This window comes from Rhipicephalus microplus, unplaced genomic scaffold (genome assembly GCF_043290135.1).
Source record: "Rhipicephalus microplus isolate Deutch F79 unplaced genomic scaffold, USDA_Rmic scaffold_258, whole genome shotgun sequence".
NCBI classification, from domain to species: domain Eukaryota; kingdom Metazoa; phylum Arthropoda; class Arachnida; order Ixodida; family Ixodidae; genus Rhipicephalus; species Rhipicephalus microplus.
The window spans coordinates 165,349-189,086 of record NW_027464829.1 but is presented as its reverse complement, the minus strand read 5'-3'; the positions used below and the strand labels follow the sequence as shown (position 1 = coordinate 189,086).

The 23,738-nt window shown below is 47.6% G+C and overlaps 1 protein-coding gene across 1 annotated transcript; it reads left to right on the top strand.

Annotated features, from left to right (window-relative positions):
• Positions 1-412: 412 nt before the first annotated feature.
• LOC142792903 (uncharacterized) lies at positions 413-23,340 on the top strand. The gene is made up of 3 exons (XM_075885702.1): positions 413-1,588; positions 10,177-10,267; positions 23,312-23,340. Exons 1-3 carry the CDS (start codon positions 413-415, stop codon positions 23,338-23,340), a joined length of 1,296 nt encoding a protein of 431 aa, XP_075741817.1.
• The last annotated feature ends 398 nt before the right edge of the window (positions 23,341-23,738 follow it).

Here is a 23,738-nt window from a genome sequence, read left to right as displayed (position 1 = left end):
GTATCGCGCCGACGAAATGACGAGAACCGTCTGGAATGTCGCGCACAAGGTATTTAACCGAGCAGCCGAGATGAGATATCAGGAGAAGACGGAAGTTGCGCCAGAGTGCGAAGGGATCCCGCCATGTAGTCGGGGGGGGGGGGGGCGCTGCAAGCGCGCGATGATGTAGGACGTGCTGCGCTTCGGCTCCGCTGATTTTCGGCTGGAACCACGGGCAACTTCACAGGAGCCCGTCAAGACCAACATCAATCGTTTCGGCAACTCACAGGCAACACGTGGATACCAGTGTCATCCAGGTAAGCCCGTTTTTGACAACTTTACGGCCGATCATCACCCGACCACGTTGGCGACGCCGTTAGGCCAAACGGCGACGCCAACGCCCGGCGGCGTGGGACCGGCTTTCCGAGGCAACATGGACGCTACTCTCATGCAGCGTGGATACGACCCGCATGCCATGACGTGGGAAACGATTACGATTTCCGAAACGCCAAACTCTGCTTCTTCACCGAGGTTTCGGAGCCAAGCTCTCAACGACGCGGTGGAACGCCGCTCGCAAGCCAACGCCAAGAAGGCGGCGTCCGCCGCTGCCCCGGCATCCGGCACGCCAGTTGACAAGACGCAGCCTCCCGCTTCGCGCACTGTGGGATGCAAGGGCAAGTTTCTCACCAAATGGAAGCCTCGCCCGTTTCCGAAACCGAGTCCGGACGACTATGTAATCGTCGTAAAGCCACGAGAGTGCATCTCATTGCATGATGCTTTCTCAGAGAACTGGTACGGGACTGCGTTTAAGGCATACCTCGGGCCCAAGCGAGCTGAGACGCTGACAGTTATTCCATCGAGAGAGCAAAATTTGATCGTGATTTACACCCCGGACCCTGACACGGCGGACAAAATGATCGGGGACTTCGCGGTAAACATCGAGCACAGGCAGGTTCTGCTCAACGGGTACCTGCGACAAGATGGTAGCAATGTCTGCCACGGAGTTATCGTAGTCCGCAACACAGATACGACGGAGACGCTCCGAGATAGCGTACGCTGGAGGTCAGGCACCATCGTCGAGGTGCGTAAATTTGGCACATCGAACAAGGCGCGTGTAACTTTCGCCGGCAAGGAGAAGCCACGCTTTGTTCACTACGACGCAATGCTGATCCCCGTCAAACCCTACTACCGGACGATCCCGGCCTGCGGCAAGTGCGGTGTCGTCGGCCATCGGATGGACACTTGTCCCAACCCACGACCGGATACGTGTGGCCTGTGTGGACAGCAGGTTCCGCTTGTAGAGGAGGGGGTGCGGGCCCCTCATGAATGTGTACCCGTATGTTCTGTGTGCGGTGGAGCACACGCCACAAACTCTCGAGCATGTACGGCCAAGTACCGTAATTCCAAGGTGGCCGCCCAACAGGGCAGAAAGTCCAAAAGGGCGTCCAAGAAACGACGCAAAGATCAGACTCCCAGTGAGCCACCTCGCCGGGAAGTCGCCAAGACAGACAAGCCCGCTTCCCCTACTGGAGGAAACGAAAAGCAGCCGACGACGCAACCATGCGGCGAAGCCGGACCATGGGCCAACGCCGTCAAAAACGAAAAGCAGGTGGGTGGTACGGGTAGAGCTGCCTCCTCATCCCCCCTATCATCCCCTCTTCATCGCGTAACGCCGACCAAAATATTATTCCCAAACTTCAGGCACAAATCGAAGCGTTACAGAAAAGACTAGCGGAAGCCGAGGCCAAACAGACCCAACTAGTCTCCGCTCCTCCTCCCCCCGCAGTAGAGGTAATGGAGAGTGAGACCGGGGTGGGGGTGGCAGACGCGGTTGCCGCACTCGAGGCTCGTGTGAACACCCTTGAGGTCCGTATGGACAGCCGTATAACTGTCCTCGAAACCCAAATCTCAGCGGCTGTAAATGCCGCCATTGCTAAAATGACAGAAACCATCCCTACCCTGATAGCCCAACAAGTTGCGCGTTTCACCAAACGAGCCGGCCCAATTAAGGACGTGTCCGGCCGGTACCTTAAAACGCTTCGACGACAGATCGAATTTGAGGATGATGACAGCTGCTCCGCCTCCGGAATTGAGGACACCCCCCTCCCCGCGAGTGCTGGCTCGAGAGCACCGCCACTGCAATCGCTCGTTAACTCCACTGACCATGGCGGGCACCCTTGGAATTCGGAAGTCCCCACGATCCAATACGGCCACTCCCATCCAAATCACCCAGTGGAATTGTCGGGGCTTTAAGGCTCACACTAAGCGCGCCAACCTCCGGCTTTTCCTCGCAGCATTTCAAAACCTTCCTGCTGTGGTAGCCCTCCAGGAGCCAGGGAGTGCTGCCACACTCACGAACTATACTACGTTTCAGCAGGACCCTTTATCTTGCATCTGCGTGCACAAAAATTATACGGCCAACCTAGTTAATCTCGACCTTAAGCCAGCTTTCTCGTACGTGATGGTGACACTCCTTCCGCTGCGTAAACAGGACCCGCCACTGCACGTGCTAAACATTTATTGCTCACCGAAACTAAGCAACATTACATTCGCAGACCTTTTTAGCCGCACTTTAAAGGCTGCGGGCAGGTACCCTCTGGTGATTGTGGGTGATTTTAATGCCCCCAGCACACTCTGGGGGTATGCACGTGAAGAGAAACGTGGACGTAAATTGGCGGAACTTATGTCCACGCTGGGCCTAACTCTTCACACCGACCCTGCATATCCAACTCGCGTGGGTAACTCCGTGACCCGGGACACATGTCCGGACCTTACCCTCACAAAAAACATTCAGTATGCGGATTGGGTCAACATTGAAGAGACCCTCGGCAGCGACCACTGCATACTCAACACAACCATTCGCACATACCCTTTGGCAAGACCCTACGGAGAGGCAAAATTACCCGATTACACGAAGTTTCGGCAAATATACGCCAATTCGACACCCATTGAGGAGCAAGGATACCATGCTTGGTCCCAGCAACTGGTTTCCTCATTACGCTCCACAGAAACGCAAATTAAACTCTCCGAGGCGACTCCGGCGGTGGATAACCATCTCCTTCACCTCTGGGAGGCCCGGCGCAGCCTCGTCCGCCGATGGCGCTGGCAAAAACACAACCGAAAGCTCAAAATTCGCATCGCTGAGCTCACCAAGCGAGCAGCAGAGTACGCGGCCCAGCTCGCTGACTCTAACTGGGTGGACCGTTGCAACACGGCCGCTCGACAAATGTCCAGCCGGAGTACCTGGCGCCTCTTCCACGCCTTGATTGATCCGACCCAAACTCGAACAGAGACACAAAAGCATCTGCAACGAGCATTTCACAGCTTCGACGGAGACACAGCCAAATTGGCATGTAAACTCCGAGACCAATATCTATGCACTCAGCAGGACTCCCAAGGGCCGGCGTACTCGTATGCAGGTACCGAGAACGCGGAGCTGGATCAACTGTTCCAGTTACACGACCTGAAGGCAGCCCTAGCAAAAATGAGGCGAGGAACGGCGCCGGGAAGGGATAAAATTACCGTGAAATTACTTGCCAATCTTTCTGACTCGGCCTACACCATGCTCCTTGCCTACATCAATTCCATTTGGATCGGGAAAACAAGCCTACCAATTGAGTGGAAGACCGCCCTGGTCACCTTCATACCCAAAGCGGGCAAAGCCATTAACACGGACAACCTCCGCCCCATCTCCCTTACTTCTTGTGTGGGAAAATTAATGGAGACGATGGTGCGCGACAGGTTGTCCGCGTTCCTGGAGAGCAAAAATGCATTTGCAGACACCATGTTCGGGTTCCGCCCACACCGGTCCGCGCAAGATGTCTTGCTTCAGCTCGACCATGAGATCCTCGATCCAGTCGAGTATCCCCTGAATGACAAAGTTGTGCTCGCTTTGGATCTGAAGGGGGCCTTTGATAACGTGACCCACGAAATTATTCTAACACATCTCTCACAGGTGGATTGCGGCCAAAGCACTTTCAACTATATTAAACAATTCCTCACTGACCGACAATCATACATTCGGATTCAGGACATTGAACACGGCCCTTACCGATTAGGCACGAGAGGAACTCCGCAGGGAGCGGTCCTCTCGCCCCTCCTATTCAATGTGGCAATGATGAGACTCCCCGCTCAGCTGGCGAAAGTCGAAGGCATACAGCATGCGCTGTACGCCGACGACATCACCATATGGGCGTCACACGGCTCGGCAGGAGACATGGAGGCAAGCCTGCAGCAAGCGGCGGACATCGTGGATGACTATGCCCGTCGCTGCGGCCTTCAGTGCTCCCCGTCCAAATCGGAATTCGTGCACATACGCCCCTCACCAAAGTGCACCGCAAAGATCGACCTCTCCCTTCACAGTAGACCAATACCCGAACGCGATGAGATTAGAGTACTGGGGCTTTTTATACACAAAAATCGCAGAGCAGACACAACATTGGCCGAATTGCGTAAGGTGGGGGACCAAGTGGGCCGGATGGTCCGCCGGGTTTCCAACAAGCGCGGGGGGTTACGATGCAAAGATGACTTGCGGCTGGCGCATGCATTCGTAACCAGCCGAGTCCTGTACTCGGCTCCATACCTCCACCTACGCAAATCCGACGAGAATGCACTCGAAGTCATTCTCCACAAAATCTACAAGCGCGCCCTCGACCTTCCTGTCAGCACCTCTAACCAGCGCCTTTTGGGCTTGGGAATGGTGAACACCTTCAAGGAGCTGAGAGAGGCGCACTTGACAAACCAATATACTAGACTCTCTAAAACACCGTCGGGTCGCCGCCTCCTTGCCCGGCTACACATCAATCACTCAATACACACGGAAGAGCGCGTACGGATTCCAGAAGTTTGGCGATACTCCTTGCACGTGCGCCCTCTTCCGGCTAACATGACCCGAGACGACTACACTGGCCGACGCCTCGCGCGGGCGGAAGCCTTGGCTCGACACTATGGCCACAAATTCGGGGTATTCTACGTGGACGCCTCCGGCCCGCACCACGGTGGTTGGTATACGGCTGCGGTCGTCCACCAAAACACCGTTGTAAACGGACTTACATTCCGTGCACATAACATTACGCACGCGGAGGAGATCGCCATCGCACTAGCCGCCGCAGATCAGGACTCGAGGGTCATCATCACCGACTCAAGGAGTGCCTGTCGCAATATTGAACAGGGATACATTCCGTACCGTGCTTATAAAATATTGCAGAACAGCCTAGGTGCCCCCGCGCACCGAACGATCATATGGGCTCCGGCTCACACGGGCCTCGATGGTAATGAGACGGCCGATGCCGCTGCCCGCGTGCTCACTCTCCGGGCACCATCCTCGTCCCCTACCGATCCGGAACTCGAACCCAATCCTGCCTACACCTTTAAGGAGATCACACAATTTTATCAATCCGGCCATAACGTCTATCCAAAACCCTGTAAGGGCCTCACGAAGGCGGAGGAGCGAATCCTCCTTCACCTTTACACTAAAACTCTATTGTGCCCGGCAATCATAAAACACTTTGACCCCGCATGCACGGGGAAGTGCCCGCATTGTGAGGAAAATTCCTCTGACATTTTCCACATGGTGTGGGCATGCCAAAAAACCCCAAACGTTACCCCACTACCCAACCCTTCGCGGGAGGACTGGGAGGCAGCCCTGCTCGGCTGCTCTGACCTGACGGCCCAACGGGCCCTGGTCGAGCGTGCCCGGGCCGCGGCCAACGCCAATGGGCTCCCGTAAGAGGGAGCCCACCTAGTGTTTCTACGGGGTGGCCCCTTAAGGACTGTTCCCACCCTCCCTGTAAATAACATCTGTAAATAAATGTTTTTCAGCAGCAGTGTAGTCGGCGAAGGTTTGTCCGTTGGGACGAAGCAGGAGATGAAGAGGATTTCCACCTGAGGGTTGAAGGCCCGAGCTACAGGCAAGAGAGTGTGTTTACCGCTATCGAGCGAAGACGCGGGGCGACAGCTGCGTGTGTGAAGCCGACGTGTTCGGGCGAAGAAGTTTGAAGCTTGGAGAGTGGCCAATTGAAGGCGCGAGGTTTCCTGGAAGAGAAACTTCGAGGGCGCGGAACGACAACAACGCTGGACTTCGAGTGAGTGATTCTCGGAAGAGTATCATCCAGACTTTTGTGCCAAGAACTTTGGACTGGATAGGTTTCTATCTCTTTAGTCTTTAAGTGTCTTGGTTGTTCAATGCATGCGACTGCATTGTAGAGCGTATCGTTCGTTGTCTATGTCCGTTGTTTTGAGTGTGGCTGATTGTACTGTGTAGTACGTTGTTTGATTGGTGACGTATTGTATGTAACTATTGTGGAGTGTGCATACGTGTGTATTGTTTTTGATCTGCCGTTAATGAGAATATAATTTTGTTTGTTTATCAACTCTCGGCTCTGACTTGTTCTTTGGACCACAGCCGGCGTCCGCTGGCGCGCCAAAAGGACCACTTCTAAATTGTCCACGCTTTCGTGGTGTGGTTCGGGGGGCCGATACTTCGACCCTTGGAATTAGCCCGGCGATTACCTCCCTAATAAACGGGACAGGTGTGACACCTGAATATAAAGTTAAGATTTATTTGGTTAATTCTGAGCATTACCTTCGCAACAGAAATACATCACCACTGTCCGCAACAATTATTGTTCATCTTTCACAGTGCCAGCAGGTCCGTTCAAGGTACGTGATGAAAACATGTTTGCTGGACTACGTCATATATGACATGTCGCTCAAGTGTCTGTCTCCGCATTATTGACGAATCCAGCCGTCTTTTGTAAACTTTTTGCTGGCAAGTTTTTAAAAATATTATTTTGTTCTCTTTAAAACTGGTGGCCTCAGACAAGCTTATAACGCCTCTGCTCACCACTTATATAGCGTTCTGACACGCGGCGCCTGGGCCAACGGGGGAGATTGGCGTTCTTTGTTCGTCAAACAAGCCACCGAAGGGCTGCCAGCCGTGTTTTGTCCATCTTAGCCGGGAAGTGAGGTGGCATTCCGACACCATAAGACGTTCGACGCGACAACCACAGTAGTTTCTTGGTGTCACAGGTGCAGTGTGGTACGTGGCCACGCCCCAATCAAAGACGTTGACATGAGCCAGTGTGAGCGGCACCGTCAGAAATGGCGTGTGTCCCCCGTGATTCAACAGCGCATTCTGGACCCATTCCCTGATTTAGTCAAAACGCACACTTTATAATGAGCCACCCAGCTCATTCGCAAGAAATCTCTCGCCCTGTCTGTACAGAATGTAATAAATCCTCTGTTAAGTTTGCCATCCTACTCCTCAGTGCACATGCGTTTTCTTTTCTGTCTCTCTACACCCCCTTTCTTGCCCCTATTTCTCCACCCCCATTGCTGGGCAGCAAACCGGATGCCAAGATCTGGTTTCCCAGCCTTCCTTTCTCTGTCTTGCCATCTTACAACCTTGGCATCATTATCCCGGATATCTGATGCCTGAATTAGAAGGCATCAAATATTTTCTGCAGCATGTTGAGACGCTGCATATAAGTGGTCATCCTCGAAAATTATCAACTTTAACACCACGGACAGGTGATGATATACCCTGAGTAGGTTCGAGCATGTATTATGCCTTGACGCTCCTAATCTCCAATAAACCTCTCCCTTTCGATTTCATCCTTCGGGGCTTTGTGTAGTTCTTCACCTAACGCGCTGCATTCGTGCTGCACTGCTACCATTTAATTTCTTCTGTGTGTACGCCCTGTTTCGGGCACGATTAAGGCTGCCATCTTGGACTGATTATGATGCCGTTTTGCATCCATATGAATATTCGAATAGTGCTACGGTGAACTCGCATGCATCAACACGCTGGGCCAGTACATTCAACGTTGTATGACCAAAATCATTGTTAATTACGACATAGAAAACCAGCAAAGATTGATTTTAAGCCTAAGATGGCAGCGTCTATGCATTACTGTAACTGTTACATTTATTTTTTGTCAATTTGTCCAACATGTCATTTCATGCAGCGGCCGCCGAACTTGTGCCACTGTTCATAGTGGTACTCTCCGTCTGTGAAGCTGGATGAAGATAACTAAGAAGCCTGTTTTTTACTGGCTACATAAATGTGAAACGAAGCTATAAATCAAGATAAAAAAGAAAAAAATGGTAGCGTATCCACGTAGTGAATGATGGAGAGTGGGGCGAAGAATTCGTCCGTCCATTCGTTCTTGCTTCCGTCCGTCCATGCGTCTTTCAGTGTGACCGTCCATGCGTCCATGAGCCCGTCCGTGCGTGCGTCTGTTCGTGCGTCCTTCCCTGCGTTCGTTTCGTCCATGCAGCCGCCCCTGCGTCCGTTCATGCGTCCATCCATGCATCTGTCTATGTGTCCGTTCGTCCATCTATTCAACACTCCAAGTACCACCATCTCGCATCTTTTCATTATATATTCCCCTTATAGAAGCACCGCCATCTAGCGGACATTCCAAGGACTAAACGAGAGGTGGCACACGCACACTTTCTTACGGCTTGCGCTTCGGGTCCACTTCCCACCTTTAACCACTTCGAGTCCATGGTATATACTAGTTCACTGTATTCATGGCACTGCGGCCGAACGCTCGCTAAACCTTTCAAAAACCAAGGAGGTTACGCCCAGCGAGCATGATGTAGCAAACTTTTTCAGTCAGATAGTGCTCAATGTACATGCCGATGGCTGCTAATGGGAAATGAGATGCGGAGAATTCGGCTTTTACTTTCTTACGGCTTGCGCTTCGTATCTACTTCCCATTTTTAACCACCTCGAGTTCATTCATGGTATATACAAATTCATTGTATTCATGGCACTTCGGCTCAACGCTCGCTAAACCTTTCTAAGTCTAAGGAGGTTACACCCAGCGAGTATAACGTAGCAACCCTTTCTTGTCAGATAGGGCTCAATGTACATGCCAATGGCTGCTAATGGTGATCGCAGCCTGCGCGTTAACTAGAAGCCGAATGCTCCTGTCTCTCATTCCCCATTAGCAGCCATTGACATGTACATTGAGCACTACTTTTTATTGTTAAACAACGCACAGAAGAAGTCTCTCACTGACACCACCTTGGAGGTCAAAATGTCATACTAGTTACATACTACGGGGGACGAACGGGTGCCGCTATAAGGAGCTTCGCCCCTAAAAGACAAATCTGTGAAAATTCAGTACTGGTGCATAAATGGCGCGCCGATTGCGCCGATGAAAAACGTCGGCAGCGGCGGCGGCGGCGCGCCGATCAGTTCGCGTCGGCGGCGTGGTGAAAACTCTCGGCGGCGACACGCCGACCAGTCGGCGCACACCTCTACGCACACCTCTGCCTCTACTCGCGATACGGCGCGGCCGCTGCGTTCACTCCACTGTCCTCTTCTAGTTAGAGGTGTGCGCCGACTGGTCGGCGCGCCGCCGCCGAGAGTTTTCACCGCGCCGCCGCCGCCGACGCGAACTGATCGGCGCGCCGCCGCCGCCGATGATTTTCATCGGCGCAATTGGTGCGCCATTTATGCGCCAATACTGACTTTTCACAGATTTTTCTTTTTCTTTTTCATCTTACTTTATAGCTTCGTTTCACATTTTATGTAGCCAGTAAAAACCAGGCTTCTTAGTTATCTTCATCCAGCTTCAGAGACCGAGAGTGCCACTATGAACAGCGGCACAAGTTGTGCGGCCGCTGCATGAAATGATATATTGGACAAATTGACAAAAAATAAATGTAAGTTACAGTAAAGCATAGACGCTGCCATCTTAGGCTTAAAAGCAATTTTTGCTGGTTTTCTATGTCGTAATTAGCGATGATTATGGTCATACGACGTTGAATGTACTGGCCCAGCGTGTTGATGCGTGCGAGTTCACCGTAGCACTATTCAAATATTCATATGGATGCAAAACGGCGTCATTATCAGTCCAAGATGGAAGCCTATGATCGTGCCCGAAACAGGGCGTATATACAGAAGAAATGGAGTAGTAGCAGTGCAGCACGAATGCAGTGCGTTAGGTGAAGAACTACACAAAGCCCCGAAGGATGAAATCGAAATGGAGAAGTTTAGTGGAGATTAAAAGCGCCGATGCATAATACATGCTCGAACCTACTCAGGGTATATCATCACCTGTCCGTGGTGTTAAAGTTGATGATTTTCGAGGATGACCACTCATATGCAGCGTCTCAACATGCCGCAGAGAATATTCACCGTCTGTTTTATTCTTTAACCTGCGTTGGTACCGGTCTTTTCAGGCATCAGATATCCGGGATGAAGATGCCAAGGAAGTAATATGGCAAGAGATGAGAAAAGAAGGTTCGGGGATCAACCAGATCTTGGCATCCGGTTTGCTGCCCCGCACTGGGGGTGGAGAAATAGGGGCAAGAAAGGGGGTGTAGAGAGACAGAAAAGAAAACGCATGTGCACTCAGGAGTAGGATGGCAAACTTAATAGAGGATTTATTACATTCTGTACAGACAGGGCGAGAGATCTCTTGCGAATGAGCTGGGTGGCTCATTATAAAGTGTGCGTTTTGATTAAATCAGGGAATGGGTCCAGAATGCGCTGTTGAATCACAGGACACACACGCTATTTCTAACGGTGCCGCTCACACTCGCTCAAGTCAACGTCTTTTATTGGGGCGTGGTCACCACACTGCGCCTGTGACGCCAAGAAACCATTGTGGTCGTCTCGTCGAACGTCTTATGGTGTCGGAATGCCACCTCACTTCCCGGCTAAGATGGACAAAACACGGCGGACAGCAGGCTGGTAGCCCTTTGGTGACTTGTTTGATGAACAAAGAACGCCTCTCTCCTTCGTCGGCCCAGGCGCCGCGCGTAACAACGCTATGCAGTGGTGAGCAGAGGCGTATTAAGCTTGTCTAAGGCCACCAGCTTTAAAAAGAACAAAATAAAATTTAAAAAACTTGCCAGCAGAAAGTTTACAAGAGACGGCTGGATTCGTCAATAATGTGGAGACAGACACTTAAGCGGCATGCCATATATGACGTAGTCCAGCAAGCATATTTTCATCACGTAACTTGAACGGACCTACTGGCACTGGGAAAGATGAATAATAATTGTTGCGGGCAGTGGTGATGTACTTCTGTTAATGCTCAGAATCAGGTAATGCTCAGGTAATGCTCAGAATCAACCAAATAAATCTTAACATTATATTTAGGTCTTGATAAACAGTAAGTAAAGTTAGAAAGCTCCTCAGGTGGCCAAGTGATAAATTACTTTACCATACTTTATGGTGAAGTAAATTGCAAATAAATAATGCAACCGCTGTTTAATTGATATTCAATGACATGACCGTGATCAACGGTGTGTCTTCGCTATAGAAACTGGAACGTTATATGCGGACACGAGCGGGCGAATGCAGCGGAGAACGAATATGTCACGTAATAAAAGCGATGTGATGTTGCACATTTTCGCCTGTACAACTCCGTGCCCTTTTGCTTGCTCGTGATCTATTCGAAGAAGCTAGCCAAGTCTCGCGTAGAAGTCGAGCAGAGTAGCCGGGGCTGATAAGAGGAACGTTTATATACACTATTTACACACTAAAGGTAGCGTAATACTATATGTTGATGGTAGCATCATGGAAGCTTGATGGGAGCTTCTCAAAGCTGTATCAGACTGTCTCTGTGCTCGTGTTTTAAGGCCTGGTCTTCCTAAAATTCTCTGCAGGAGAAAACAATGGACAGTTTGCAATAATCTGCAAGGCAGCTTTGCTGTAAGGTTAGTTTTTCAAAACTCTCGTTCACAGACTGCTTTTCTCGCTCATTTCATTTTTGTCATTCCCCTTTTTGAGATCTTGTTGTACTCGCGTGCCTTCGCTGGAATTTGAAGAGGTGACATTTTGTTGTACTCGTGGGCTCAAAATGAGAAAAAAAAGCAGTCTGTGAACGAGAGTTTTTGGTTAAAAAACAAACCTTACAGAAAAGCCACCGTGCAGATCACTGTAAACTGACAGACTGCATGTCCATTCAGTTCAGGGCAGTCCGAAGGAATAGACCTCTCCCTTTTTGTAAACAGTGTGACGTCACTGCGGGCACCCCGCCCCCTACACCCTCTCTCGAAACAGGTGCTGGTTGGCAAGAAAGTTCCTCGGGCGGCATCTTTATGCATAGCAGGGCTGCTTGTCTGCATTCTTTCGACAGAAATTTCTACATCGCTATGTTCTAAAGTCACAGCTTTTGAAAGAAGGGAGTCGCTGAAGGGTTACTGCCCATAGTGTGGAAATTTGCTCATCGCAGCTGGGTGGACGGAGAAACTGTTTAGAGTACTGAGAGACGCGACTAACATGCAGTGGGCTTCACCCACGTAGATGATAGCCATAAAAAAACTGATCTTTTTTGAAAGCGAACCTTTTGAATGTACACGATTACTGGCACTTTGAGAAATATTTGCATGGCATGGCTGTAAACTTACTCAATTTCCATCGTGGCATGTGCAATACGAGGTACAGCATTGGTGGCAGCATGGTTTTGAGCTGCTATGCGCAAAGTCACGGATAAAATTCTCACTCATTGCCCAAAACTCTCTTCGGAGATGAATGAGAAAAAAAAACACCACTTCTTTCCGTTGGTTAGGCTGAGGTTAACATATCCTCGTGAAAATCAAAGTGAAGTTCTGCCGCTGTGTTTCTCAATAACCTAGTAAAAATTCATGTTAAGTAAAACCCGACATCTTGATATTATATATAATATTATCTGGCACAGTTATCTTGCTGCATTTGACACCTATAACGTGTTTTCGTACTTATCGCTCCTTTAGGCCTGATACACAAACTTCTAACACGCATTTTCACTTCATAAGGATCGAGTCGTAAAAGTACAAAGTAGATGAGAAACCAAAATCTCCGCTGTTTCCATTAACACGTATCAGGTATCCGATATTACGAGTTATAGCCGTGGTGAAGCATATATGCAGATTCGACAACGCTACAACATGCTTATAGCTCATGCGTAGTCGTATATATCACCAGGAGATCATGCACTTTTATTTTTCTGCAAGCCGCGCATACGTTGAGATGTACCCACTCGCGGATAATCGCGTCAAATGCATGTTTACCTTGACTAAAATGTGAGATCGTAAAGTTATATCGACAATCTGATACTAAAACCGGCCCACAATGAATACCTGTGTTTTCGCAAAAATGGACGCATCGCATTATTCACACTGCACACACCATGCACAATATTCCCAATTTTACCGTCTGTAAAGATGAACCAATATTGTCGATGCCTTTTAACGCACACTACACGCCACCGTCAACACTGCACATTTTCAAAGATGCCGCTGTTCTTCGCACAGACCGCCACGTGTGTTCACTTCTCCGAGATAAACAGCCAGCCAGCGTGGCGAACATTTCATCACGCGCTTTATCACACACCTAGATGTTCTCTGACACATGCCACAGCTAATGTTGCCACTGTGAGATGAAGATTACGCTTTCAAAAAGAAGAAAAAATTGCCCCAAGCACCGAGCGACTACACCCAAACAGGCACCGGCAGGAATGTTTTGCCAACCGCCGCCTTGCACGTGCACCGGTGACGTCACCCAGTGACGTACCCCGGTAGAGGTCTATTGTCGTCTTCATCTCCGTCCGCCGAACTGGGGGGGGGGGGGGTAGTGGTTAGAAGAAGGCGCCTGATTTCTGCAGCCCAGCAGGGAGCGCAGGGCGCAGCGAATAAGGATAAAAAAACGAGAGAGAGAGAAAGCGAGAAAACGTCAAATACTGCCGTCTTTTCAACCTAGGAAAGAGAGAGAATGCACGTTCAGTTCGCCACACGGCGAGAGGGAAACACAACATAGGTCACAGTGCAATAATACGCACAACACAGCACAGTGCAATAACATTGCATCGCACGTGCAGAATAGGGTCTGCAGTGCTAGGCAGGCTAGGGCTTGAGGGAATGGAAGACTTGCATGCACCACAGAGTGTGGGAAACATACCTGACGACGGATCCCAAGCCCGTCTCGTGGCACGTCGAACAAATCAAGCAGCCTTGATTTCAAACAGCTCTTCCTAGGCCATCGTCAGTCAGGCGTGTCCAAAGAGTTTTTGACAAGAGGAGCCAACAGCCCTAAAGAATTCGAAGTATGACTTTCGTGTTGTCCCCACTTTGGGCGCACCTCGAGAGCGTTGACCCGGAACAAATCAGGGTAGCCTTAGCTGCAATCATCCCCCGCGTCCAAGCGGCGCCCAGCCAGGGAGGCCGATCTTAACATCTTCTACAGACACACGCACACAAGCACGCACAGTTTCACTCCGAGAGGGAATCGGTAGTGGTCGCAATGACGTACGTAACGTGCATCTTCTATAAAAAGGCGTGCAGTGTATGCCATAGCTTCTTTTATTAGAAAGTCTTGAAATTCTAGTATATTTTCATTATATAGCTGAAGTACGACGCGGTTGTTAGTCGCATATATTTGGGTTAAAGTACTACAAATATTTATTCGCCGCGCATGATTTCTGGAAATGATACTCCTGAATGATGCGCCAAGAAAATGGAAATCGCTCCAACATTTTTTTAAACTAAGCTCGCAAGTTGGAGTACTTGTTCTCTGTCTGTGCTTTTCCATGGTTCATGAATGTTAAGCCCCGCTGCCGCTTCTATAGAATGATGTACAATAAGCCGTATCAACGCTGTGACAAGATTTCCTACAGACTACCAAGCATTTGATCACCAGACATTTTCCCTCCGGCATATTTTGATTAAAAGAAGCGACATATTTTTGCTGAAAACTCGGTTTATGCACTGGGGCGCGGTGCACAGATGTTGCACACTACAACTCTTGACCATCGCGAACACGAAGATGGCAAGTAGAAGCCTTCATGCTATTGTCTGTACGGCCGGTGTAACGAAACCCTCTAGTCTTGAGGTTGGTGGGTTAAACCATGCACTTTGCTCATTGCTATTTTTCATCATGGCGTTTGTCTATTCACTGAGTGGTGCTATGTGGAGCACGCGGCAGTAGTGCCGATGTGCTTTTTGGTGCTGGTACAAAAAGAAAACTAGTTTGGATCGCTTCTTCAAGGAGTCCTTCAATTAAACCTATGCTAGGGGGCTGCATAGAAGACTATACGCCTGACACACTTGGAAAAGTAAAGCACACTGTAAGAGACCACTTCTGATAATTTAAGGACTTGTAGACCATCACCGTCTAGACTGTGGTGTTCTGCAGAAAGATGTTGAGCCAATGACGCGCCACATTAGGTTCTAAATTTAACATTGATGTGTCCAGACATAATTATACTAACAGCGCATTTGCTATCAGCCTGACCTGTGTACCGACGGTAAGTTTTTTCAAAAAAGCCTTTTTTTTGTTTTTAGTGAGTGAAATAATTTTGAATTGGCGTTCTACTGATTCCAGTCCTCACATGTGTTTATATGAAGGTGGTTGATTTATACTTTAAGGAATGCATCCTAGCATTAAGTACAACCTTAGCAGACGCGAGAAACATCTAGACAGCATATCCAGCTCTCTAAGTAGTTATTCAAATTATTTACATGCAAGTATTAGCTTTAGTCAACGAGGAATTTGAATACTTTTAGAGTGCACCCCGTGGACATCTTGTGACACTCTGAAAGGATACCGACGTGTCAAGCACCTCGTTAATTACACCCGAAGATTTATAAATTGATACAGAACAACGATCATGCAAAGAATCCGCGAAAATAAAAAAGTATGCTTCGCGGCGGATAAGTTGCAATTATAAACCAACACATGATTAATGGTTAATTAAACATGGTCCCTCAAATACTATTCAGTTAGTTCATAACTGTGACTTTTCTGCCATGCAATGTTTTTTTAGGATTCTTTGCTTTTATCGCATAGGTTGGTATCACTTCCCGGAAAGTGGAGAGCTGCATCTGGGTAGGGTTCGCATTTATTGTTGACTAAAGCTATAATAATGTGGCACTCGAAATGCCGAAAATCAAAATGACGAACTTCTGTAATGCCAAAATTTAGAACACCGAAAAATCAAAAAGCCAATTATACAATATACCGAAAGTGTAAGATGTCAAAAAATCAAAACACCTAACTATCTAAACACCGAAATATCAAAATGTCTGCGTCACGTAGCTATACTGGAAGATAAAGCACTTAGCTTAATTGGAGGTTACGCCAGCAGACTCGTTCACCCTCATTTCCAGTTGTCCCTTTACATTTATCTCAAGCCTTCATAGAAATAGCAAACTATAAACTTTTCCACCTCCAATCGCACATCAGAGTGATTTCTTGCTTATCGCTAATAGCTTGTGTGCAATTCATTGTCGAAAACTTGAAACGTCGTCATTGTACGGGTTGCCCAGAGCAGCATCAATCGATTTTGCGTAACCCTTGTTTCTTGCTCTGAAAGCGGCGAGGTTGTCGCTCCCTTGACGATGCCTTCGAATCTGGCTTGCTTCCTCTTCATGGTAGCAATAAGTCGAAAGTGCATGGCTGTCGTAGATCACTTTCTTCGAGATTGCCATGCGAGTACCTTCTACAGGAAGGTCGGTAGTCACTCTGGCGTTGCAGTCTCCTCACTTCTCGCACCTCCAATAATGCCTAGAATACACCTTCTTGTCAAACACATGAACATAACCACAACTGCAACAAAGTATTGGCTTTCCTTTTTAAGAACACAACCCACCGCACCTTCGTCCATTTCCCTCCGAATCGGGGGTATTCGCGTGCATTGTTCAAGGGATTTTCTTCAATACGTCTTTTCAGCATTTTCATTTTCCAGCATTTGCTGTTTTAGGTGTTTCGATTTCATGGCATTTAAAATTTTCAGCTTTTTGACATTGGACCTTTTAATAAATCGGAGTCTTGATTTTTGACATTTTGATAGGGACCCAAGCTAATACTCCCTAATAAATCACTTCAATTAGCCTGAACAAAGCTTCATGTGTTCTCTAAATGCTTCTCGCTTCCACACAGCTTGTTTTTCATGCTAGGATTCATTGTTTCAAGGTATGAACACGTGCAAGCACACAGATAACTTAGATAATCCGAATATAACTAGTGAATAATTTTCTCACCTAAAACAAAATGTAAACAAAACTTCCAGTCAGTACGCAATGAAAATCACTACTAAATCGACAGTTCAGTATATTTTTTACCTGAAACACGTCAATGTTAAACTTACGACCACTCATGAGCAAAAAAAAAAAAGCTTTTTTAGCAAATTTTGACGCCAGTTGTCCACACTATTTTGCATTACGTGCGTTTAAAATGATTTTTCGCCTACAGGAAAACTACTTGACCATTCGTTAATACAATCTATTTCATTTCACTATTATCTGTCTATGGAAAAAATCTCCAATAGGAGCCATATTTCTCATCCTTAAGACAGCGATAAACACCCATGAAAGGGTTCGTAAAAAGTATTTCAAGTTAAAAGGACACCCCTGTTCAATTGGACAACCTCTTCTTTATTTTAATATTGGAGTGAGTTAGTGAAAATAATATTGAGAATGTAGAACAGATTTTTTGGCAATACATTTTACGAGTCAAGCTTCAAGCTTTCCGAAAACAGTTCGCATGCGTCTTATGGTACTAAAAAATGTATGTCAAGAAACATTTCAGGGGAAAATCCCTTGCTCTATAAATAGATGATCCTCAATTTTTTAAAGCTAATCTCTAATGGTCGAGCGCCAAGGTTTGGTGAGATGGCGTGGAATAGCCCAGTGATAACACTTGCCACATAAAGCTGTTTGTTTGCTCTAGATTGAGGTATAAAGTTAATTTTCACTTGGAGCCCCATGTGGTCTAAATTTCGTCTTAATGTGGACCCAAATGACGATTTCCTTAAGCCCGTGTGTTTTCTCAAAAAATTAAAAAAAAATTTAATCCTCTAAAATAATATGCATAATATACTCTCCCCAGAGCAAGCATTTTCTTACTCAGGTATTTATGCATAGTGCAACAACACAAAAAGAAATAAATAAAGAAATCAGGGGCAGCGTCAGGATTATTTTACTGGTGGGGCACTCATTATAAGTGAGTTCCTGAAGGGTGGGCAGGGAGGTAGGGAACTTAGCCATTGTGTTGTGACTATGTTCTCTCTTGTGGGAGGGGGGCAGTGGGGGGCGAGTAAAAATTGAGGGGGGGGGGGCTCCAGCTCCCCCGTGCCGACCCCTTGCGCCACTACCTGGAAGAAATGCAAATAGAACATTTCGGCAAGGTTTCTGGATGCATGTATGACAGAAAAGTAACAGCAATATTGTTCAGCTTTTAAGACCTGGAACAAACGATTTTGCTTAATATCAAAACCGAATTCGCCATTCAAACGAGCAAGATAATAGTAAATTTCGCAAACAACACTCAGACTACACTCTGCGAAATACAAAAAAGAGTGCATGTACGGCATAGGTTGGCAAAATAAATGGAACTCATTCGGACTAACTCAATAACCACATATAAAAATATTTTGCTTTGGACTCACTTGGACTGAGACTAACTTGGGAGATGTCGTGGGGAGGAGGAGGGACAATTGCAAGTTTGTGGCACCAGATGTGCCTTGCAGACGCGCAAGTCTAGAAAAATCACGAAGGGAGACACACATCTTGCAATAGCAGCCATTTTGTTTTTTTATGTTGCAGGTTCTTTTTTAAATATAAGAATTAAAATCATGCCTAGAAATCAAATTGACAAACGAACGTAGGTTCCCAGCACTCGTAATTGCATTCTTCTATTGAGTCTTTTCCGGAACCAGTCGAGAGTGGCAGTTGCGATTTCAAATGTCTCACACAGCTGATGGGTATTGAGCACGTGTACACGCTACAAAAAAAAGCATTAAAAAGTTGAATGTTTTATACATACTTATCAAGCATTCTTATTTGTGAAGTTTTTAAGAGAAATTTTAATGGGGCCCACTTGCAAGGGGTGTCCCCCTCCCCTGACCAAGCACAAAGGGGTCGGGGAGTCAAGGTTCTCTGCAGGCGTGGTCAACGGGCGTCCAAGTCGTGACCAGTATAGACTATGTATCTGAGCAAATATTTCATTTGCTTTCATCTGCCCATATGACCATCGACAGGTTTTTGTTTCGGGGGTATGCGAACCCTTCTTTCCACTTGCATCACGGCTGAGGGAGGGGGTCGTCTTGGTGTCTCTAGAGTTGGTAGCAAGTGCTGGTGCGGCTTGAAGGGGTCAAGTGCCCCTTTTGCACCACCCGCCTCGCCCATGCCCATGTCTACACTTCATTCATTGAACACTGCGGTGAGGACTAGTTGACTAAATGTGCAGACTTGTTTTCTTCCGCATCTTATACCGCTGCATAAAACATTCTCACATTGTGAAAAGTAGGTATTTTGATTAGTTTGAAGGAAATAAGATTCAAGGCATGACAGATACTCAAAAGAGTGGTTTCCTGCAATCGCAATAAGAAAACTCGTAGCATAGGTGCTTCTTTTTTCATGCAGCGTACAATGTAAAAGTGAGATACTATCCGAAAAAATCGAATTGAGTGACGTGCGTTGGTGCTTGCTCAATGTTCAATGAAAGAAGGTGTCATAAAGTTTGGCGTAGCCAACAACAGAAACAAACTGCTACATCGTAAATTAAAAAGAACAAGCAAAGTGCTGCGCATTCATGGTAGAACATAGACATAGATTGCAATACGCGTATTTTATTGTGAAAGCGAAATAAAAACTATTTTACAAAACGCTTTGCATTCAGCGTGATGTTGACACATCTGTAAGTGTCATTTACGCTATTTGGATGAAAATCCCTGAATTTCAACTAATTCAGTAACATGTGGCAGAATAGCCTTTTGAATTTTTAGTTTCGGTTTCCGCGCCGCCGGCGCCGCCGCCGCCGATGAAAATTGGCCGCGCGCCGCCGCCGATGAAATAACTGGCGTGCGCCGACGACGCCGCCGCCGCCGACTCTGGACGACCCCCACGCCGCCGCCGGTCGAAATCGCCTCGGCGCACACCTCTACTTCTAGTACACTGTACCAGAACAACACGTGGGCGACGGCGGCACGCCGATCAGTTGGCCTCGGCGGCATAGCAAAACGCGTTGGCGGCGGCACGCCTACGCCTCGATGCACGCCTCTAATTCTTAACTTGCCCGCATAGACCCCAGATTTCTTTTTTTTTCTCGAGTGCAATCTAGCAGCACCAATTTGTTGGTGCCAAACACATCATTCTTGTAGCGCAAACATAATAGTTGTTTTCAACTTGAGAAACTCGCCAGGGCGTGAGCCGACGCGTGAACAAAGTGCGCCAGCGAGTTGATGCGCCTTCTTGAGACTGTATCGCAAACTCTTTCAGCTTCACCACCTTGTTCACGAAACTGGTAGATGTTCTGTGTAGAGGTGGGCGCCGAGGCGATTTCGATCGGCGGCGGCGTGAAGGTCACTGCGAGTTGGCGGCGGCGGCAAGAAGAAAGTGAAGGAAACGGAGACTGACATGTGGAGAATGGGCATGATTAAGAAGTCCGCACTAGAGATCTATCAAACTTTTAAGCAGGAAATTGCCAAGGAAATGATCTATGATAATACTCGGGGTAGTTCTCTACTGTTTGAGGCCAGGACGGGAGTACTGCGAACCAAGACATATCGAGCCAAACACGAAGGGGTAGAGACAGTATGCAGTGCGTGTGGAGAGGAAGAAGAAACTGCCGAAGACTTGATAATGTTCTGTAAAGGGCTTCACCCTATAGTTCAGGATGATGGCGCAGAGTTTTTCAAAGCACTGGGGTTTAGGGACCGGGAGGGCAAAATTGACTTCAAGTGGGTAGACTTAACTATAAGGAGGTTATCTGATTGGTGGCTAAAGTCAAGGCATGAGTGAAAATTAAACCCTTCACTGCAAAGTACGAATCCTCAAACTTACTTTTTAAAGAAAAAAAATAAATCTAATTTTTGGTTCATTAAGTATTACGGCTTGGTGACGCTAGCCATCGCCCGATCTAAAGGGTACAGCCCTATTTAGTCATCCATCCGGCGTCGGCGTCGGCGCACGCCGGGCAAATGATCGGCGGCGGCGCCGGTGGCGTGGAAACCGAAACTACAATAAATAAAAAGCTACTTTACTGTGTTTTCTCTGCTTATTTAGCTGAAATTCGCTACTTTGAACATTAATGCCTGAGAGAACAACTTCGAGATGCAAGAGGACTGGCAAGCGTTCTGTAAATGTTTTGTTTTTGAGCATACATATTCAATATGTTCTGTCAGTGCGCCCTGTTTCTTCACATAGCTAACACTTTATCACAAGAAATATCACTTCTTTTTACTCTCACAGCAATGCTGATATATCTGCTAGGTATTATTTCTTATTAACTTACACTTTGTATTGTTTTACTTCCAAGTAACTGTTAATAGTTTATTTATTATCAAATATACGACTTGCCTTTGTAATGCTTTCCGGCCTGGAGGCTACTATTAAATAAATGAATAATGGAGGAGCCTCTTTTCAGTGGGTAAGTAGGGGCAAGACGAGCTCGCAGTCTTTGTGTGTAATGTGCTGCTTTTTGTAGTAACAGACAGGTGGGCAATTTATGTAGGTCACAATGGCATACAATGATTCATGAAACACACGAGAAAGGTGCTAATTCGTCTCCCATGAGGGGACACTTCTCAGCGGCTTATGATGCAAGTGCTACAACGCAACGAATACAAATAGAGCGACATGAATATGGGACTACATGCGCTTTTTCATTGCTTCAATTTTCAAAGACTCCATTCTTATAATATCTGAAGAGTAGCGGGTGGTGGGTGGGATGGAGAGCAGTGCTTGAGTCTCGTTTGTTTGTGAGACCCCTCTTTACCTACATACCAGCCCATACTCCCTCTCCCTTTCTTTCCCTTAAAAGGAGTACTGAAACAAAATTTTGAAAGCGAGATAACCTGTAAAATGGATTGGTGTAGATACACACATCATCTATGAAATCTAAACAAGTATTGTCACCCAGAAGGTATTCACAATTAATTTGGAATCGCGAGTCACCCTACGGCATATAATTATGCCTTCATCATTCGGGTAAACAAACAACCATTCCCCGCGTCACGAGTTTTGTGATGGCTGCTCCTGGCGAACCATTTCAACGGAAAGAGGGGCAGACATGTACTGGAATACAAAGGCTGGTGTTCGAGCTTCAGGGGCGTTTTTTTTTTTTAATGGGCCACGCATATTTGCTATTTACAACGCTGGAGAGGAGATCGCAGAAGCGCCCGCAAAACCGTCGTTGAAAAGACTTGTCGACATGGTGATTCACATGCTCGCGGTTTTCGACAACCAAGACTTCAGCAATTAACATCGCGTGCTCGGGCGAACGAGCTTTGCAGCCCTGGGTTGAAAAAAAGCGACATTTTTTCTTAAGTGCTCCTTTGCTCATAAGTCCAAAAAATATGGGCTATTTATGACGCGCACCAGTCTTATCTCCTATCACAGTGTGTTGGGGACGGGGGCGATAGGGTGTGATGTACGTAATAGAAGTTGGGATGGTCGTAATGAAATGGTTGCCACAAACGCTTTAGCAACGCTTCAGTGCGCAAGAGATCCTCTCTTTCCATCTTGCTGTGCTATCTCCATGCCTTCCCATGACCACCCGCTAAGCTTTGTTTTGGGCTTGCTAGCTGTGGGTGAGGCGAGTTTTAGCTAATCCCACCAGCCTCCAAGATCAATTACTGCAGGCTTCACCTGAAAAGCAACCGTACACGTACAAAAATGCTCGAGATCACCTTTTTCAGGCAAGAATAAAGAAATCTCAAGAAACTTGAAAACTTCAATCAAAATAACCAATCAATCAATTACCACTCGTACCCACAGCGGGGGAAGGGAGAAAATAATCCGTGACCTCGGCACCAACGGTTATTTGCAAAGGCGTTTATTCGCATAGCCCTCGGTAAGAGAAAATAAGGGGAAAAATGTGACACCAACCGTGCCGCAACAACGCCACGTGTCAATCCGTTACATCGTGGGTGCCAGAGAAGTTAAAAAGGCACGAGTCGATGTTGCCACAAGCCTTCCACCACCAACGGCAGTTTCATCCGCTGCTCCAAAGACCTTGCACCTGCGGGAAGAGCGCAAAGCTAGGGCGGCTAGCCACCCTAGCCTTGCGCTCTTCCCGCAGGTGCAAGGTCTTTCTAGCCACCCTAGCAAGGCGTCGTGTGCAGGATCGCGTGCGCCGGCTAAACCAAGAACTTCCATGAAAAAATGTGAATGAATATGTGTGGTTGAAGGCAAGAAAAAAGGCACTATCTTCTGAAGCCCTTGCAGGAGCACGGCTCAGCGCATTGAGGGAGGGGGGTGGAGAAGTGAGGCTTGAAGTAGGTAGAAGGAGAAGGTTTGGAAGAATCTCACGGCCATGGCTGGTAGATAGAAAGCGGATAGGGGCCAATGGCAGGGCAACCTGAGTCGTAAGACTTGTGTGTGGCTGCAGGAGACATATCAAGTGGTCCTAGAGATTGAAAAAATGTGGGAGCACAGGACTGACTTCCGTCAAATGAGCAGTGAACGGAGCGCAGAGGCAGAACATTGTAAGCCAGTTGGCCACCATACCAGTCCCGACAGCACGGTGATCTTCTAAACGGAAAGAAACATTCACCGGCGGCTCCACTTTGAATCCTGACACCCTCAGCAGACAGTGGGAGACAACAAGCGCCCCACAGGTGCTCTGCCCTCCCTCTACTACCGGGGCTTGCAACAAGTTGTGGCAAACATCTCGGGTCTTCTCACCCCTGAAGAAAAAAGCCGATCAGGCTTCAAAGCGTCGGGTTTCTTAATATAAATATTGGCTGGAGTTTTTCTTGTTTTTTTTCCTCATTTTTCTGTTATCCCAACCAAGCAGACCTCACCTTTGAAATATA

What these genes read in the sequence shown, in the direction of transcription:
- LOC142792903 (XM_075885702.1), top strand. Translation starts at nt 413, where the DNA reads ATGGACGCTACTCTCATGCAGCGTGGATACGACCCGCATGCCATGACG. An exon ending in CCGTCAAAAACGAAAAGCAG is followed by an intron (nt 1,589 to 10,176) that starts GTGGGTGGTACG and finishes CGGTCTTTTCAG; the next exon opens with GCATCAGATATCCGGGATGA. An exon ending in CAACCAGATCTTGGCATCCG is followed by an intron (nt 10,268 to 23,311) that starts GTTTGCTGCCCC and finishes GTGTGGCTGCAG; the next exon opens with GAGACATATCAAGTGGTCCT.